General features: G+C 46.3%; 9 protein-coding genes across 9 annotated transcripts; 5 read left to right on the forward strand and 4 right to left on the reverse strand.

The window, feature by feature from the left end:
• Window positions 1-13: 13 nt before the first annotated feature.
• Window positions 14-2074, reverse strand: HPODL_04483 (Glycerol-3-phosphate/dihydroxyacetone phosphate dual substrate-specific sn-1 acyltransferase; the record flags this gene model as incomplete). The annotated part of the gene is made up of 1 exon (XM_014079288.1): window positions 14-2074. The coding sequence occupies one exon, from the start codon at window positions 2072-2074 to the stop codon at window positions 14-16; it is 2061 nt and encodes a 686-aa protein (XP_013934763.1).
• A 101-nt stretch (window positions 2075-2175) lies between these two features.
• HPODL_04484 (Serine-threonine kinase and endoribonuclease) lies at window positions 2176-5277 on the forward strand (the record flags this gene model as incomplete). Its single annotated transcript, XM_014079289.1, has 1 exon — window positions 2176-5277. One exon carries the CDS (start codon window positions 2176-2178, stop codon window positions 5275-5277), a length of 3102 nt encoding a protein of 1033 aa, XP_013934764.1.
• A 183-nt stretch (window positions 5278-5460) lies between these two features.
• HPODL_04485 (uncharacterized protein) lies at window positions 5461-8559 on the forward strand (the record flags this gene model as incomplete). The annotated part of the gene is made up of 1 exon (XM_014079290.1): window positions 5461-8559. The coding sequence occupies one exon, from the start codon at window positions 5461-5463 to the stop codon at window positions 8557-8559; it is 3099 nt and encodes a 1032-aa protein (XP_013934765.1).
• An 8-nt stretch (window positions 8560-8567) lies between these two features.
• HPODL_04486 (Protein involved in cis-Golgi membrane traffic) lies at window positions 8568-9206 on the reverse strand (the record flags this gene model as incomplete). The annotated part of the gene is made up of 1 exon (XM_014079291.1): window positions 8568-9206. One exon carries the CDS (start codon window positions 9204-9206, stop codon window positions 8568-8570), a length of 639 nt encoding a protein of 212 aa, XP_013934766.1.
• Window positions 9207-9339: 133 nt separating this feature from the next.
• HPODL_04487 (mitochondrial matrix iron-sulfur protein) lies at window positions 9340-9831 on the forward strand (the record flags this gene model as incomplete). Its single annotated transcript, XM_014079292.1, has 1 exon — window positions 9340-9831. One exon carries the CDS (start codon window positions 9340-9342, stop codon window positions 9829-9831), a length of 492 nt encoding a protein of 163 aa, XP_013934767.1.
• Window positions 9832-9876: 45 nt separating this feature from the next.
• On the reverse strand, window positions 9877-12018 carry HPODL_04488 (Ubiquitin ligase-binding protein BUL1; the record flags this gene model as incomplete). The annotated part of the gene is made up of 1 exon (XM_014079293.1): window positions 9877-12018. The coding sequence occupies one exon, from the start codon at window positions 12016-12018 to the stop codon at window positions 9877-9879; it is 2142 nt and encodes a 713-aa protein (XP_013934768.1).
• A 64-nt stretch (window positions 12019-12082) lies between these two features.
• HPODL_04489 (Palmitoyltransferase PFA4) lies at window positions 12083-13198 on the forward strand (the record flags this gene model as incomplete). The annotated part of the gene is made up of 2 exons (XM_014079294.1): window positions 12083-12121; window positions 12158-13198. The coding sequence occupies 2 exons, from the start codon at window positions 12083-12085 to the stop codon at window positions 13196-13198; spliced, it is 1080 nt and encodes a 359-aa protein (XP_013934769.1).
• Window positions 13199-13241: 43 nt separating this feature from the next.
• On the reverse strand, window positions 13242-16301 carry HPODL_04490 (Component of the Sin3p-Rpd3p histone deacetylase complex; the record flags this gene model as incomplete). The annotated part of the gene is made up of 1 exon (XM_014079295.1): window positions 13242-16301. The coding sequence occupies one exon, from the start codon at window positions 16299-16301 to the stop codon at window positions 13242-13244; it is 3060 nt and encodes a 1019-aa protein (XP_013934770.1).
• A 1619-nt stretch (window positions 16302-17920) lies between these two features.
• HPODL_04491 (RNA polymerase II core subunit) lies at window positions 17921-18326 on the forward strand (the record flags this gene model as incomplete). The annotated part of the gene is made up of 2 exons (XM_014079296.1): window positions 17921-17973; window positions 18008-18326. The coding sequence occupies 2 exons, from the start codon at window positions 17921-17923 to the stop codon at window positions 18324-18326; spliced, it is 372 nt and encodes a 123-aa protein (XP_013934771.1).
• Between the last annotated feature and the right edge of the window lie 80 nt (window positions 18327-18406).

Raw genomic sequence — 18406 nt, forward strand, 5'->3', positions numbered from 1 at the left:
ATATTTAACTGAGTTAATCCGACTTTTCTCCTTCTAGTCTGGCCTCCTCATTGCGTTTTTTCAAAACCGCATTTCTAACCTTAGACAGCAGGCTTGCATCGTGATCATTCACTCCACTTGCTGCAATCTTGTCAGCGCTGTCAAGATGCACAAAGCTGGAGCTGCTCGATGTTGGACTTAAGCTTGACTGATCCCTGAGCTGCAACGCATCGGGAAAGATGGAGACGTCCGATAGGTTTGGCATTGTATTTTCGGTAAATCCGGATTGAGTTGACGCACGCGATAATGACCGAGATCCCGATCTCGATCTAGACTGGGACCTTGATCTGGATCTTGAGCGTAAGTCTTCTACCTCTGCTTCGTATTCTTTCTCCAACCGAGCCAGGCTGTGCTTGTCCAGCTTTGGGAAAACTTTAGGTCCTAGTTCGTTGATCACCTCTGTAATCTCTGCAGAGAGACGTTGCCTTTCCTTCCGTAATTCGTCCAAATCAGTGGATCTTGGAGAAAGAGATAAGATCAACGGTCTGATGGATTTGAAAATATCCATACCAACTTCTCCCATCACAAATGCAGCGTACGTGGTGGAAACAAGCAGAGCCCACCAGGAAGCGAAAGTAACAAGAACATTCCAGGAATTGTATCTGACCAACTCATATTTGAAGACAAGCACGGTGCCAATTGCAGAATAGATAAAGTAACATATTGGTGCAGCCACTAAAGCGATAAGGACTTTCCATGACCCCAGAACGTCGATGGCTTTGATCTTGACACTCGAGTTAGCCAAAGCGGCCTTCTGTTTTTTCCTTGATATAACTTTGCATGCAATGAGAACGGGAGAAAATAGCACTGTGCCAGGAAGACTCAACACCAGCAACACCAGTAGTCGCACCAACCGCGTTGTAAGTAAAAATAACGTACGCCAGCGGTTTTTGGTAACTGTTTCCACCTGGTAGTCTTTGATTCCCAAGTACGCCAGTCGTTTGTTATAGCCGGTCACACTCTCTTTCAAATGCTTAATCTTTGGGTCATCTTTGAATTTGCTGTATCCAATAAGCAGGTTCCGATTCATTTCCACAACCAGGGGTAATGGAAGAGGCCTGCTTGGATTGGAGTACAGTCTTCTCGCAGCCTGGATAACTTGCAACGTTTCGAGGTCCGGACTTTGAGTGGTCACAGATTTCAAAGCGGTGGTGATATTTTCCATAAGTGCGTCGACAGTTTTTCTTGGATCCTGTTTATAGGCACTCGCCTCCTCAGGGCCCACCTTGATCGGCTCTCCAAATTCCAAAACTGCCCTGGAACGGAATTTGTGTGGATGGAAATAGTTCATTCCGCACGGGACAATATTAACTTCAGTGCCTTCATATTCCGCAACCGTGCCCAATGCCATAATTCCAACCCCAGGCTTTAATGGCAGAAGCTCGGTACGATCGTGAGAGCCGCCCTCGCTTGCGATTCCAATGAGCTCGCCTTCCTTGAGTCTTTGGAAGACCATTTTGAAAACGTCGTGGTTGTCGACTTTAGGGGCACTCTTATAGGCGGTTCCGCGTATGAGCATCTCGATACCCTTGGATTTGGTCATCGGCTTGGCAAGTCTCAGCTTAGTGTCACTGATAATTTCTGCTATTTTCTGGTTTCCCGCACTTTCGGGGAGTCCAATCAGCCCTTTAACCTCGCAATCGGTGGTAAATTTCGTCCCTTCCCCGACAATGGTCAATTCATCGTTGCTGTAATCCTCGTAACGGATTTTACCCTGCTTATTGGTCAACAGGTCCTGCGCCCTTTCCACCGGAATTGCTCCACTCCATTTACTTAGTTGGCCTATAACGGGCCTTCTGATAGAAGCAGCGGCTTCAATGAAAAGCGTGCGACGTCCGTTTATCTTGTGGATGGCATGTGTAACAATTGCTGCGTCCAGGAACTGGTTATGGTGTGGAGCGATCACCACAAGGGTCGCCCCTTTGGAAGGCAAATTATAGGAGCCACGGACCCGGACTTCACGGAAGAAGGTATCGATGATCAGATGGCAGAACCAAAGGAACAACTCGTCCAGCAAATCCTTCACGATTTGCATATCGGTAATTTGGGTCTCCTAAAAAATGGGGCTTGTAGCACTAAGCGTAGAAAAGTGACGGAATTTTCAAGACAAATTAAAAATAAAACCCTTAAAAAGCTATGCGGGTTCGCTCAGTATTGGCAAGAATTTGGCTTTTAGGTCTTGCATTCTTGTTCACGCTGACTCTTGTTTCCGCTGGCGATGAGATCTCTCCTTATTCGGACCACTCGCTCGAAAAGTCGCTCGGAGACTTCACTGTCACCAATCTGTTGTTGGCTTCAGATGTCGAAGGAAACTTGCATGCTCTCAATCGAGTGACGGGTGAAGTGGTGTGGACGTTCGTGGGGAACACGCCGCTGGTGGCCATTAAGGAAAGCATCGACCCGAACATATCGGGGGCTGACCCCTCTGTGGGATCTCAGTTCTCGGCGTGGATGGTCGAGCCATTTGAGGAGGGCTCTATATACTACTTCACGCAGGAAACAGGATTACAGAAACTGCCTGCCTCTGTCCAGCAACTGGTTGCAAAGTCGCCGTTCTCGATCGGAGACGAGTTCATATACACGGGAGTCAAACGGACGGGAATCGTTCGAATCGATGCGCGCACCGGTGATTTGATAGATTCTTTTGGGATACCCGAGTCTGCGGAAATATGTCCGGTGGAAGACCATACCGACCCTGTCCAGCCTGTCATATTGCTGGGAAAGACTACCTACGAGCTCAGCATCCACTCGAAAAACAACACAGCCTGGAATATCACATACACTTCGTGGGGTCTGAACAATCTGCACACCAATCTCGCCGCCGAAAATCTCCACAGCATCGACGATCTATACATCCAGCCGTTTCATGACAACTCACTGCTTGCTCTTGATGCCAGCACAAAGTCCGTCAAATGGGTTTCGAGCTTGCCGTTCGTCACCGTGAATGTGTTTGATGTTTTCCTAGAGGATGGTGATAGTAACAATTTTATTGTGCTTCCACACCCACTCAATAACAAAAATACAACTACTACAGGTGATTCCACGTTTGTGGACAGAACTAAGGGTGGGTCATGGTTTGCCATGAGCGAGACAAACTATCCTTCCCTAGTCAAATCGGCCCCCTTGGCAAAATACGTCTCCAGTGAGCGTTGGAGAACACCGTCGATATTCGCAAATGCCGAACTTTTGGGAATCGCCATTTCCGGAGTCCACGACAAGTCCATGGACAAATCGCAAAACCAGATTGACCTGACAAGCCCGAGACTACCTGCATCGCTTTCCTCGACGATCTTTGAAGATCCATTGAATCGCAAACCAAGAAGGCCAAGAAAATCCCGTCCGGGCTTGCCCGAAGCAGAGGAATATCTTGCCATTGATCCACCTTCGCAATACGACATCGCAACATTGCCCTCTTCAACGGGGAGAGGCACACCGCTGATCAATCTTGTATACCGTGCCTTTGAGAATGTTGTCATGACGATGATCGGCGTGATGATTCTCGTATTTTTATCGAGAATAGGCATTCTTCCTCCCCTGACGCAGATACTGAGCCGGTTTGGACTTTTTAGACGGACCCAAAGTGCTGTCGAGATTGTCGACATGTTGCTCAAGGACGATGTTGTTGAATTAGAGAAAAGCTTCAATTTGATAAAAAAAGAGCGGTTCGGGGACATCGAGACAGATAAAATGCCAAAAAAGGTGACCATTGTGGAGGCAGACAACAAGAGCGAGAACTCCTCCTCGTCGTCCTACAACTCTTTCAAGCCCAATGAGGAGACAGTGCAATCCGAAGACAAAGACGGCCAACAGCCTCAACCACGTAGGCGCAAAAGGGGCACTCGTGGAGGGAAGAAAAACAAGAAGAAGGAGATAGGGGGCTCTACTTTGGAAGATGGAACTGATACTGTGCGGAGCAGAAGCGGTTCCCAAAAGAGTTTGGCAAGTTCTGCTATCACTATTCCTACGTCAACCAGCAATATGACAATTTCAGACGAGATTCTGGGTTATGGTTCTCACGGAACAGTTGTGTTCAAAGGAAGCTTTGAAAACCGCCCAGTCGCCGTTAAGCGGATGCTGCTGGATTTCTACGATGTTGCATCCCACGAGATTAATTTGCTTCAAGAAAGTGACGATCACCCAAATGTTGTCCGCTACTTTTGCTCGCAACAAAGCGACCGATTCCTGTATATTGCCTTGGAATTGTGCGGAGCGTCACTCGAGGACGTCATTGAGCTGAAAAAAGAGGACTCCAACGAGCTGTTGGGTAAAATGAAGCCAGTTAACGTCCTTTGGCAGATAGCCAACGGTCTGAACCATTTACATTCGCTCAAAATAGTTCACAGAGATATCAAACCGCAAAATATATTGGTTGTTCCACCAAAGAAGATAAACAGCGGTGATAAGGAGATGCCTTTACGGCTGCTTATTTCAGATTTTGGGCTTTGCAAGAAACTCGAGAACGATCAGTCCTCTTTCCGGGCTACCACTGCACATGCTGCTGGAACATCTGGCTGGCGTGCGCCTGAACTTCTTGTTGACGATGTGGCCGAGACGGAGTCGCAGCTCAGCCAGCTCTCATTAATGAGTGATCGTCGTCTAACGAGGTCGATTGACATTTTCTCAGCTGGGTGTGTTTTTTACTACGTTCTGACCGGAGGACAGCATCCATTTGGTGACCGCTATTCGCGCGAAAGCAACATCATCAAAAACCAGTATAATCTGGATCTTCTGGACACGTTGGAGGACCGCTACGAGGTTCGCGATCTGATTGAGTCGATGATAGATCAAGACCCTGCCAATAGGCCTGATATGAGCCTTATCTTGAAACATCCGTATTTCTGGTCCATTGAGAAGAAACTGGAGTTTTTGCTTCGTGTCTCTGACCGCTTTGAGATTGAAAGAAGAGATCCTCCGTCAGATTTACTTTTGGAGCTGGAAAGCATAGCACCGGCCATTATTGGCAAGGGGTGGTTCAGAAAGTTTAACTCGTCGTTTTTGGACAATCTTGGAAAGTACAGAAAGTACAACGACGACAAGTTGATGGATTTGCTCCGAGCTCTACGAAACAAATACCATCATTTCCAAGACTTGCCACCTAACCTAGCCAAGCAAATGAGCCCTCTTCCGGATGGCTTTTACGCATTTTTTGCTGGCCGCTTCCCCAACATGTTAATGGAGATCTACACACTGGTGGAGAGAATTTTGAGAGACGATGAATATCTTAAAGCATTTTTCTAGCCGATAAATAAAAAAAATCGCATTATTATCTGACATAACTTTTCGCGGTGCAAGGGGTGTGGGGCAGTTGTGTAATTTATAATTCCGCAAATTGATCTAGTTTCACTTGTGGATTGATCTGGCCAATTAGCTCAATTCGCTACTTATTTTGTTCTTGAAATCTTTCAATTACCAAGCTGATCAATGCCTTTGGGTCAAAAACCAACGAAGGAGGAGATTCGTCTTGCCGAAGACAAAGATCACTCCAAATACTGGAGGAGATGGGGAACTTATATGGCTCAGAGGGCTTGGGGGCTGCCTCGTGAGGATTACACAGCTGATGGAGACGCATGGCAGTTTGATTTTGAGACTTCTAGGTCCAGAGTCTACAGATGGACAGAAGACGGGTTAGGGGGTATATGCGATAACCACCAATACATCTGTTTGAGTTTGGCCTTCTGGAATGAAAATGACGATATTCTCAAAGAGAAATTGTTCGGACTTCCTGGAGGTGTTTCTCCAAAGAGTGGCAACCATGGTGAGGATGTCAAGGAAATGTACTATTACCTGGACAACACACCAACCCACTCATATGCCAAGTTTTTATACAAGTACCCAATTGGCAAATTTCCCTACGAGCAAATTTACGAAGAGAACTCTAAGAGGTCAAAACTGGAGCCTGAGTATGAGATTACCGATACTGATGCTTTCAAGGATAACAACTACTTTGACATCTTTTTTGAAATGGCAAAGGATGCAGATGATCCTGAGGAACTAAATTTTAGAATCACCGCCTATAACCGTTCTCAGGCAGCAGCTCCTCTGCACATAATGCCACAGATTTTTTTCCGGAACACATGGGCCTGGGGAGAAAAGCAAAATGCTGAAAAGCCGGTACTTTCAAAGGAGTTCCCTGACTCTGAGTATTCCATTAAGGTGGATCATTTCAAATTAGGGGATCGCCGCCTTGTTTTTGCCCCCGCCCCAGGCGTAGATGAGGATTCCGAAGACGTTGAGCCGAAACTTCTTTTCTGTGACAATGAAACGAACTTCAAGCGGCTCTACGATGTGGAAAATAAAACAAAGTACACTAAAGATGGTTTCCACGACTATATTGTTGACGAAATCGAAGAAGCTGTCAACCCAGAGGCAAAGGGAACAAAGGCGTGCGCTTGGTTTGTGTTTGACGAAAACGGGGGTATTCCGGCTGGTGACTTTGTCACAATAAGGTACAAACTGACAAAAAGCAAGGAGATAGAGTTTGACGAGGAGGAGTTTGATATGGTGTTTGAGGAACGCTTGTCTGAAGCAGATGAGTTTTACTGGAATGTTTCACCTCTTCCTCTTCCCCAGGAACTTCGCAATGTGCAGAGACAGGCTTTCAGTGGACTGCTATGGAATAAGCAGTTCTACCATTTTATTCACGACTTTTGGTACAGAGGAGACCCTAACTCTGACATTGCTCCCGTGATTGGCAGGGCCAACGGGAGAAATAAAGACTGGAAAAACTTGTACAATGAAGACATCCTATCGATGCCAGATGATTTCGAATATCCTTTCTATTGTTCTTGGGACACCGCTTTCCATACAATTCCGTTTGCAATGATAGATCCAAATTTTGCCAAGAAGCAGCTCGATTTACTCACCAGAGAATGGTATATGTCTCCTCAAGGGCAAATTCCAGCATACGAATGGAACTTTTCTGACTCAAATCCTCCTGTTCAAGCATGGGCTGCTTATAGAATATACAAGATCGAGAAGAAGATGTACAACCATCAGGACAGGCAATTTTTGGAAAGAGTGTTCCAGAAATTCTTGATCAACTTCACGTGGTGGGTGAATAGGAAGGATCCCGACGGGAATGGTATTTTTGAGGGCGGTTTTCTGGGTTTGGACAATATCAGCCTTTTCAATAGATCTGAGCCTCCCGCAAACGTTGAATTGTTCCAATCGGACTCCTCTGGATGGCTGGCGTGGTATGCTCTGGTCATGATGAATATTGCTTTAGAGCTTGCAAAAGAGAATCCCGTCTATGAAGATGTGGCATCAAAATTTTTTGAACATTACCTGCTCATTGCTGATGCAATGTCCTACTTGGCCCCTCCAGGTGTCTCCAATGAGGAGACTTTGATTCCTACCCCAGAATCTTTGTGGGACGAAGAAGACCAATTTTTCTATGACAAGATTCATTGGGGAGGTAATAAAACCTCTGCCATGAAGGTTCGTTCTTTGGTCGGATTGATTCCTTTGTTTGCAACTTGTACTCTTGAGCCTGAGTTGCTCGAGAGGTTCCCTAACTTCAGAAAAAGATTGAACTGGCTGATCGAGAACAAAAAGTACCTCATTGAAAGGAATATTGCATCCATGGAAACGAAAGGATCTGGGGATAGACTGCTCCTTTCCTTAGTTAGTAAAGAGCGTCTGGTTGCAATTCTGGAAAAACTGTTTGATGAGAATGAATTCTTGGCACCTTATGGTATTCGGTCACTTTCGAAGTATCACGAGAAAAATCCCGTGTCCATGAATATTAATGGCCAAGTGTATACCATCAATTACCTGCCAGGAGAGTCTGACTCTGGTCTTTTTGGAGGAAACTCCAATTGGAGAGGACCAATTTGGTTTCCTACAAACTTCTTGCTGATCGAATCGCTGCTTAGATTTTATCTTTATTACGGTTCTGATCTCAAAGTTGAGGTTCCAAAGGGCAGCGGTCAGTTTTTGAATTTGGCACAAGCTGCTGAAGAGATCCAGCAGCGCCTAATTCTTCTTTTCTTACCAAACGAAAAGTATGAACGTCCATATCATGGTCCAATCAAAGATCCACTATTGACCAGCGAATACTTTAGAGAGCTTGTCAACTTTTACGAGTATTTCGATGGAGACACTGGACGTGGGCTGGGTACCAAATGGCAATGTGGCTGGACAGCTCTGGTTGCTCGGTTTATTCAGGATGTGGGAGTCGCTTGTAGAACTCCCAACAGGCCTCGGCACAGGAGGTCGTATTACGATGAGGATGAAATTAAAAACTATACACCTAGGCCATCTCCATTTCCGCTGCTTGTTAGGCGCAAGTCTGGCAAGTCGCTCTTGAACCTTACTGCAGAAAAGCTGGACATTGAAGACGACGAGAAGGCCGCACACAAAGTTCCCGGTCTGAGCCGTAAAGCATCAATCAAGACTATGAATTCCGATAATTTGGAGCAACACGAAGATCTGATGAAGCAAGTGCGTGATGCAATGGCCAATTATAAAGTGGAAGACGAGATTGTTGTTTCTAGTGAGGAATTCGAAACCAAGAAATGAGCATATATTTAATTGAATTTGCTGATAATTGTTAGGAAGATCAACATTATAAGAACAGCGATGATTCCATAGGTGATCATCTTGTTTGTTGCAAGGCGGCGAGTCATCGTTTTCAAAGTAGCGAGCGATCTGTCGACGTAGGTGTCGGCCTCGGTTAAAGTTTCGCGCGCATTCAAGATCTGCTCTCTCTGCGAACGGAGGTTATCTAAAATACCGGTACCGACCGTTTCGGTTTCCAGAGCTGTTCGCGTAGCCTCATTGAGCCTTTGCGTGGACCTGTCAATTGAGGAATGAGAGTTGAGCAGTTTCTGTCTTTGGTTGTAGTCGTCTTGGCTGCCGACTCCCAAAAGATTCACTCTATCGTTATCATCCATCAGCGATTTGAGGTCCGACTTGAGTCTTTCTAGATCTTGTTTATACGTTCTAGTCTTGGCATTGTAGGAAGATCTTTGATGGGTGGCAAGCTGGTGCACTTCTAGAGACATGGAGTCGATAAGGTCATAACCATCGTCTATGAGCTTTTCCACCTCTCTCATGAGGTCCACGCGTGTATTTTGATCTGCCAGCCCATATATTTGATTCAGCTTTTGTTGGGCCTCCGAAAAGGCCAGCTTGAAGTCGGTCTCGTAGTTATCAAACAAAGACATAAAGAATTATTCCAGATAGTGCTGTACTTTTTTTAAAGCCGATCGACGCCTCTTTTCTCCGAGTGCTCCATAACCGGGGCCCGAGCCAATAATTTTCAGGACTAAAGTAATCTCTATATATAAAAACTCCTTCATGAGAATCGCAGCATTAAAAGGCACCAGGCCCTTGTTCAGGCCGTCTGTGATACGTACGATTCCGTATACACAAACAAAGTGGATACGACCACTGCATTCGACAACTCCTATTTTTCACGGACATATCAAAAAGCCGAACCCCGGAGAAGAATTGCACATCACTTTCATCACCAAAGACGGATCACAGAAGACATTTGAGGTGGCCGAGGGCGACTCAATCCTTGATATCGCCCAGGCTAACCATATTGACATGGAAGGTGCGTGTGGAGGCTCGTGCGCCTGCTCCACGTGCCATATTATAGTCGATCCCGATTATTATGATTTAATCCCCGAGCCAGATGATGACGAGAACGATATGCTGGATCTGGCTTTCGGACTGACCGAAACGAGTCGTTTGGGGTGCCAGGTGCATATGACCAAAGAGTTGGATGGCATACGCGTGGCTTTGCCAGCAATGACAAGAAACTTGCAAGTTGGCGATTTCAAATGAGCTGAGCGTCTTATATATAATAATGGCTCTATAATGACAATTCGATCATTGCAAATTTTTCCCAAAACTAATCTTGGCCACCTCGATGGGCACGTTCAATACTGCGTTGTTGGTTGAGTGTTTTTTGAAGCCCAGCTTTAACGTCAGGTAGTACAGTTTAGTGAAGTAGCATATGCTGAAGCTAGGCAACAGAGTCAGCTTTCGTATAGTAGCGTAATCCCACTTGAGTTTGATTTTGAACTTGGTTGAGCAGCCCTCACTGGTTTTCACCCATTTAGGCTGGCTCCGTAAAATAATCTCTTCAAAGACTGGCAGAGTTTTTTGCGCCAGGCCGATATTTGAGAGAGAGATCAGATCGTGGCACAGTTGCTTTTCTATGCCGCGGCCGGTCTGTCTAGCGAGCGATTTGAGTTCTGAAAGATAATTTGAAAATTCGTCCTTCACACCTATTATAGCATTCGCCGGGGTCTCGGCCTGGAGCAGAAAGTCCGGATCAAAAGTGACAGGAATAGGCGATGGCGAGGAGATTGTGCATGACTTCAATGCTGGACGCACATACGCAATCTCCGGGGGGTGAGATGAGGTGGTATACAGTTGGATTTCCACCTCATTGGAAAAAGAGATAGACTCCATTTTGGACACCAGCGCATTAAGTGTCTCGTCGTTCAGCGATCTTAGACTGCTGAACGAGCTGACAGGAGCAAGTTCGCCTCCATGCGGAGACGTCACGGGACTCAGGACAGGGGATTGAAGCGGCACCTGCGAAAGAACTGACGCCTGCTGCTGCTCGATCTCTGTCGACGAGATCTTGGAGAGCACGCTGGGCACAATGTAGCCAAGTCGCACATTTTTGCTTATCGAGGCCTCGAACCTGAGTTGATTAGGTTTTTCAGAAGATTTGGCATTTGGGAATCCAAATAGCTTTTTCTTGTAGAGCGGAAAAGTGGTGCTATTTTGGTACCTGTCTGTAGTGTGCGAAATTATTGGCTCTGCAGATAAGTTTAAATTCATTTTCTTGAGCTTTTCGGTGGCCAAGCTGAGCTCGTTGGCTTCGCGCTCGTCTTCGATTCCTGCTGATCGCAAGAACTTGATTTTGGTGAGCCTCTCTATCGCCTCCTCGGCAGCTCTGGAAACTCGCTCCAATTGCTGCTTGGTGGATCTACTTCCGAGGTTCTGATTATCTTTGTAAGATGGTAAGTCAAGAGACTCGTCGGGGATGAATCTGAAAAAATGCTGCTCGTCTTTGATCATAATGAATTTTTTCATCGGGTCGTTCTTGTAAATGTCCTGATACTTGCCAATCATTCGCACTGTGATGGCATATGATACCGACTGACCATTTTCGCTCTGATCGTTGAGCAGAATCGGCGAGCCGATGTCCTGCAGCCGGCCGTATCCCAGCGACTCATTGATTGCGATTTGTCTGGCTCTGCCGTTGAAACTCTCGCGGTCGAGCCCAAACGATGGTGGCAGCTTCTCAAAGTGCTCATAGATGTGGTGGTCACATGAGTTTTCGAGCAGTGTTTCGGGCAGCCTAAAGTAGAAGAATTTTTTGTGTTTGCTCCCTGGTTCGAGCACCTTCGACTCGGGAAAGCCGTAATACGTCTCGTCAAACGGGTCGTACGTGCACTGCGTGGGTGTGGGAAAATTTGCCGTCGGATAGAACCCGTCCATATAGCATGCTCCGAAATCGAACATCTTGAGAAATGTACGCTTGGTCACCTTGTTGGTCATTATGGAAGGAATGGTGACGTAGCCTTCGAGCGACACTAAAAACATTTCAAAGGGAACCCTTGTACTCGTCGGATTGTGCACCGTGACACAGCCGGTAACGATATCGCCAGCATGGAACTCCTTTAGTGGATTACCACGCTCAACGCTCTTTCCCATCTCAGGGAAGGTTTTGGTGGCTCTGATGGTGATCTTGACTGACGAGGTGATTCTATCCAGCTGGTCCAGATTGTTCAGCAGCAGTTTCTCGTTATCGCGCACATGGAGGATTTCCTGATTCCGTATAGTGTTGTTTGGCCTGTACAAAGGAGGATCCTCGTTGACAGCAGTATGGTAGTCCGGCAGTCCATCAGCGCGCGAAAACTGCTCTATCTGAGTCAATGTGCGGTTGAGTAGCTCGTTGTCGGTCTCGAACGTTGGCAGAACATCGTATGGAATGACTTCGGAGTCTGACATTTTCAGAGCCAAATTTAAAAAGCTCTTTTTCTAAATGTGTATTTATTTTTCATCTGATCTATAAATGGCCATCGTGTTTAAATGGCCCTGGCTGGGCATAGCGGTAAGTACGCGTTCAGGCCGCCTTCTAATTCAATAGATACCTAGTCTGCTGATCGCTTCCATCCAATTGTGTGCCCATTACCTGTTCTACAGAGACCGTGCCGATCAAACCAAGCTAGTGATTCTCGCTGCATTGGTCTGGTACTCCTACTATTTGGCCATCTATACGTCGCCAGGACACCCACCCAACAACTATACCGTGGATAAATCTCAGAAGCCGCAGAAACAATGGTACAAGTACTGTTCCAAATGCAAACATTACAAACCAGAGAGAACTCACCATTGCAAAACATGTAGACGCTGCATTCTGAAAATGGATCACCACTGTCCATGGACAATGAACTGCGTCGGCCACGAGAACATACCTCATTTCATGAGATTTCTCACCTGGGTTCTCGTAGCTGTCTCTTACACGTTTTCGTTCTTAGTGAGAAAATTGTCCTCCTACTACAAAAACAGGAACCTGCCAGCTTATTTGGTCGGCAAAAAGGAACTCGCTCTTGTGATTGTGTGCACATTGCTATGTGTATTCATCCTGTTCACTATAGGAATCCTATTCTTGCGCACTCTTTTCAATCTGATCAGCAACGAAACCACAATAGAAAGCTGGGAGCGCGAAAGAGTCCACTCACAATTCTACACTGAAAAGTTCTGGACCAAGGTGAGAGCAAATTACCAGAGAATTCACGGCAAGCCGCTTCCAGAACTGACGTCCTGGAAAACAAATTACAGAGAACTGAGACGCGACTCGCAGATTCCTCCAAACTTCTCATACGATGATCTAGTCTTCCCATACGACTCAGGCTCCACGTTCCAAAATCTGTGCATGGCTCTTGGCCCAGTGCATCTCTGGCTTTGGCCTTGGGGAAAACCCAAAGAAAACGGAATTGACTTTGAAAAGGTCAGTGAGGACGAAGACCAATTGAATCTGCCTTGGCCTCCGGATGGCTCCAACTACGATAACGATCCTTCTGATGAAACTACCGTCTCCTCGTGGATTAACGATCTTGGCGAGACTCTGGATGACTTTGGCGTCGACCTGGCCACAGAACCTTACGAAGCACCAAAAGATATCTAATCATAGTGACATACTTTATTATACACAAACTGCCAAAAACCCATTACTCACCCTCATTGTTGGTGTCGGCACTAGTGTGGTCGGTTTGGGAAGGGGCGCCCGCGGAAACAACAGTGTCCCGCCCAGTGCTCACTGTATCTCCCGCAGAATCGATCAGTTTGCTACCCGCTTGTTGATAAGCCTGCGGACCTTGCTCGATCCAAGCTTTGAACTGTTTATTAGCTTCTTCAATCTCGCCTTCATCCAACTCCTTTCCAAGCCCGAATTCGCCATCTAAGGCTTCCTGTAAACTCCTCATCCTAATTTCTTTGCTTAAACGTTTTTCGTCCTTGCTGAATGCAGTGTCCCGCACAAACACATCATAAGAGCCCGGCTCAAACACTAATCTGTACGTCTCCTTATCAATTTTGACCTTCAGCTTGGAGTCTGCGATACCATCAATCTCTCCTTCCTCCTCCTCTTCCTCTTCGACGTTGGACTTCAAGAAAGGAAGCAAAATTGCGTTTGGATCAATACCTTCTGTAGGATGGGACATGGCGTAACTGGTGAGATAGTAGTTCCACTTCTCTTCTGGTGTCTTCGAGTCATCACGGATCGTGGTATCGTCCAATGCCAAGAATGTGATCGTCGTGTCGTTGGCAGCCTTGTTGAAAACAATCTTGAACATGTTCTCATCCGAAGCCATCAGGTTGCGGACCTGCATTCTGTAGATGATTTGGTCTCTTGCGGTCGTCTTGGAGTTGTTCCGGTCCTTCTCCATCAGCAGAACGATTTCGGTACACTTTGAGTCACTAACAATGTTGTGGCAGTGCTTCAAAAGACCAGAAATAACCTTGTCCACGGTGAACAGCTTAAATGCTTTGTTGCGGAATCCTTGACGGAGGGTCTCTTCAAAATTGTTTTGGTCCAAAGAGCCCTCAATGACTTTTGCGCAAAGTTCCAGAGCTTCATTGTACGAGTCATCGCCCTTAATGTTGATACCCATCTCCTCTAATTGATCATTGATCAGACCCAAATCCTTGGCAAAAGGTGTCACCTTTCTCGATTTGATCTCTTTGTTGACGCTTGGAGCCATCTGTTTGATTTCAAGTAAACGCTCATAAAGAGTGTTCAAAAAGCGGTAGAACACATAGAGCTGGGTGTTGCAGAACATGTTGAACTCGGTCCGATCGTCACCATAGGAGATATTCGGTCTGTCATTCGTAATCCAATTTGTTTGCGCTCTTTCGACTTCATCATTCTCTTCGCCCTGCGAAGCGGTCTGAGCAGAACCCGCGGAGTCAGATTCCTCATCGCCTTCGTTCTTCTTTGGTTTTTTAACTTTCTTTAAGACGTCCCTCAAAAGATCGTTTTCCCTCGATCTCTTCTTTGACTGGGACAGAGTAGGAACAGCTGGCACAGTTTCCTTATTGTCGGGATCTTCTTTTTGCACTTCCTTCACTTGGCCGACAGATCTTCTTGCCATAGCATTATCGATGAATTTGGAGTCTAGGAAGAAAAATTTGGCAATGAAAGATCTGAGGAATCCTTCAATTTTTTCCTTATCATACTGGGAATACGTCTGGCTGTGAGATAAGTAGCAGTCAACTAGCTTGAGAATATCCATGAAAACCTCAAAGTCATCGTAATGATAACTCAATTGCGGAGCTGGGATAGGCATCAATGGGTGCAGCTTCTTTTGCATTTGCTCTTGCTTGATTGTAGAGATCTCACTAACTAGCTGCTTGTTGGTCAAAAGCTTCTTGTCTATCTGCTTAAATGTCAAACCAAGGTGGTCAAGAGACTTGTAGAAAGCTTTTTGTTCCAATTCCCTCCAAACTTTGTTCCATTCACGATGAGCTCTCTTCCACTCCTCGTCCTTCTGCTTTAGTCTTTTCAGAACAACCGGAACAGCAACAGCAGGATTTTCATGAAGAGCCTCGATGACTTCAAAACCCTTATCCTTGTCATACACTTTTCTGATCACTTTCTTGTATATCGTGACAGATGTGTGGCCAAGCCCTGGTGGGAGCTTGAACTTGGCCTTTTCATCTGGTGTCATATTTGCAAGTCGGTTGGCAATCGTTTCAAGCGTTTGAATGGTTCTAAGGTTGGCTTCCATGTAGAAATCATATTCGTGTCTTTCTTCTTCAATTCGGAACAGAATGTCCTCATACTGATTCTTACGATGAGCAATAAATCCAGACTCTTCCGAAGCCCAGACTGGGTGTCCTGCCCATTCGTCATTCAGAACTTCCCAGCACATTTCATCTCTGCCAGAACAAGGCATGTATGTTTGTGACTTTGGAAGCAATCTATAGGACGGGCCACACGCTTTGCACATCATGAGATCCAGTTGCTGTTTCTTGATTGCAATATTCTCAATATGAAGGGGTTTCTCTTCCCACCCAACAAAGGACTTGAACCAGTCAAAGAGATCAGGGAAGCCACCAATGAATCCTTCCGCCTTCTCAACCAGCGTGTCCTTATCAATAACTTCGCTGGTGTAAAGCCTGAGAAACTTGAGAAACTCGTTGTAGGTTTGCTTATTGTTGATAGCCTTCTTCACCTTATCGAAGAAGGTAACCTCATCCGTGAGATCAGACTCAACGGCATTTGGATAAACTGGCTCCGGAACACCTGGTAGCAAAGAAGGGTTTTCGTCTTTCCGTCTGGGTTGCAAAGAAGCACGTATGTTGGAGACTGGAGGCTCATCATATGGTTGCGTCATCTGATAAGACTTTTGCGAGGGAATAGATTGAGATAGCTGCTGTGAACCCCACCTCTTCTTTTTATCTTTAGAAGGCATTTGAGGCACAGGCTGGCGGAAAGTTGGAGGCTGGAAACTTCCAACAGGAGGGAGTTGAACATTCGACTGTTGCGGTTGGGCTTGTGAATGAGGCTGACCTAGATGCCCCGCCTGCTTCCCATCATAATACACCTGACCGTAGTTGTTGTATTCACCCAGCTGCGGTCCTTGCATCCTCCCCTGTTGATCCAGAACAGGAGCCGTTGTATCCGGCATGAAGAGCTTGAAATCTTCCAACAAGTCGGGGGCATCTCTGAACAAAACCGAAATCTCTCGGTAAACCTCGTCGATCGGTTTTATTCCTTTTTGGTACATCTGCAGATTTTCGAGGAAATGCTTGTAAATGTCTGGCTCGTTGGCGTACCTCTGTTTGATCTTATTCACGTAGTTGATTGCTTGATCAAACTCAGCAGGGGATCCCTGCTTCACCTCCTGCTGCTGAAGTGGTTGAGAGGGAGGCTGCTGTTGTGCTTGGTAATATGGAGGCTGTTGGCCACCATTACCTAACATCTGGTGATATTGCGACTGGGATTGCTGGGGATATTGGTACTCGAGCTGAGCAGCAGGATGCTGATTTTGAGGGTCATATGGAACCGGTCCTGGGTCCTGTCTCACAGTCTTCCCCATTGGGGTTGTAACAATGATGGTATTTGGATCGGCAGAAGAACACTCGATGGCAAAACCTTGAGGCAGAAATGTATTGAATCCATCAATCAGCTTGGGATGACCTCTGAACAGTGTAGACACTCTTTCAATCACCCCAGGAGTATCGATGCTGCACAATTGTTAGTAAAAATGGAAAAACAATGGAGGATCAAGTTTGGGATGGGGAAGGGGAGGAGAGAAAAGAAAAAACCACGCCAAACCGGACCCACCAGAAAAAAACCTAGCGGTGCAAGGTGTACTTACTTTTGGCTCTTGAAGTCCTTCATTATGTCCAGGAAGTTGTTATAGACGTCTGTCTGGTTCTGGAACTGGATCTTGACCTGGTCAAGGTAGGAAAGGGCATCTTTGACATTCAAAGGCCGATACGACTGGGCGGTGGCAGCAACCTGTTGAGCCGCCTGATGTTCTGCCTGTCTCTGTGCCTGCGACTGGTCCTGGGTGTGTTGCTGAATGGCAGTAGAGACCAGGTTTTGGTGCTGCGTCGACGGGGAGACCATGTTTATGTTTTCGGAAAGCTGCCTTGTTAGTCTTGTTCTCTATAACAAATTTAGGAGTTCACTTACGTGTTGGTTATCCATATTCTGGACCGAGTATCTGCCCAGATTGTTGATTCCCGGGAGGGAGGGCAGAGAGTAGAGCGGTTGGCCCGTTGTCATGGGTCTGTGTTCCATCTGGTACTCACCATTTTCGAGCGAGCTCGGAGGGGGAAGAACAGGTGCACCTTGTTGACGACTGCTGATGTTAGTAAGCGTACTTCTGGTTCGTAACATACCTATATGACTGCAAGTTCGCAGGCTGATGGTCTGACGACTCCTTGTTTTGCCACGAATCTTGTGTTGACATTGGGCAAAAAAGTGCTGGTTGATCGGAAAACACTGAAAGTACACACAAGACACGCCCCAAGAATAGCTAGAGTTGTATACGAGCTTGCAACTAGTTTTCACTCAAATGAAACTTGTGTTCGTCTGAAGCAGAAAAAGATATTCGAAAAAGCGTGTGCGTGAAGCGGGAGCTATCAGGTCGTGCACCACCAAGGAAGGACAGCACAGGCCGGGTGACAGGGGCGTCGAGCTACAGGGCTGTAGCAAAGCCGACAGGACTTTGCTCCGTTTCTGTGTAAACAGGGAGGCTACCGAGATGCGATTTGTGACTCGCTTGGTTGGCTTGCTGTCTTGACTCTGTCTATTTGCCAAGCAAAACCTACATCGGATGATTTACACATCTCTACACCCCGCTCAAAAATTTATCAACACTTCTTTTGCTCACCAATGAACGCCCCAGATCGGTTCGAGCTATTCATCCTTCCCGATGGAGTGCCAAAGTACGTATTGTCCCTCAGAAATCTAACAGGCCAGGCTTCAGATCACACCGGACTCGAAAGTGCCGAGCTGTGTGCTCATAAAGTTCGAGAGAGAGGACCACACGCTGGGCAACTTATTAAAACAAGAACTCGCCAACGACCCACAGGTGCTCTTTGTGGCCTACAAAGTGGAACATCCTTTGTTTGCCAACTTTGTGATGAGATTGCAAACAGAAGAAGGTTACAAACCTCGGATTGCTCTTAAGAACGCATGCACTAGACTGATCTCGAAACTGGGCATTCTCAATGACAAATTCAAACGCGAGTGGGAGCTGAAGGCCTTGCTTGCCGAGGGCGAGTCGGACGACATATAATGTACACTAGATATAGACTTAATTAAATTGCTTACTTTAAGGTATTTTTTCGCATTTTGTTATACATGCTAACTATTCCG

This window comes from Ogataea parapolymorpha, chromosome V (assembly GCF_000187245.1).
Source record: "Ogataea parapolymorpha DL-1 chromosome V, whole genome shotgun sequence".
NCBI classification, from domain to species: Eukaryota; Fungi; Ascomycota; class Pichiomycetes; order Pichiales; family Pichiaceae; genus Ogataea; species Ogataea parapolymorpha.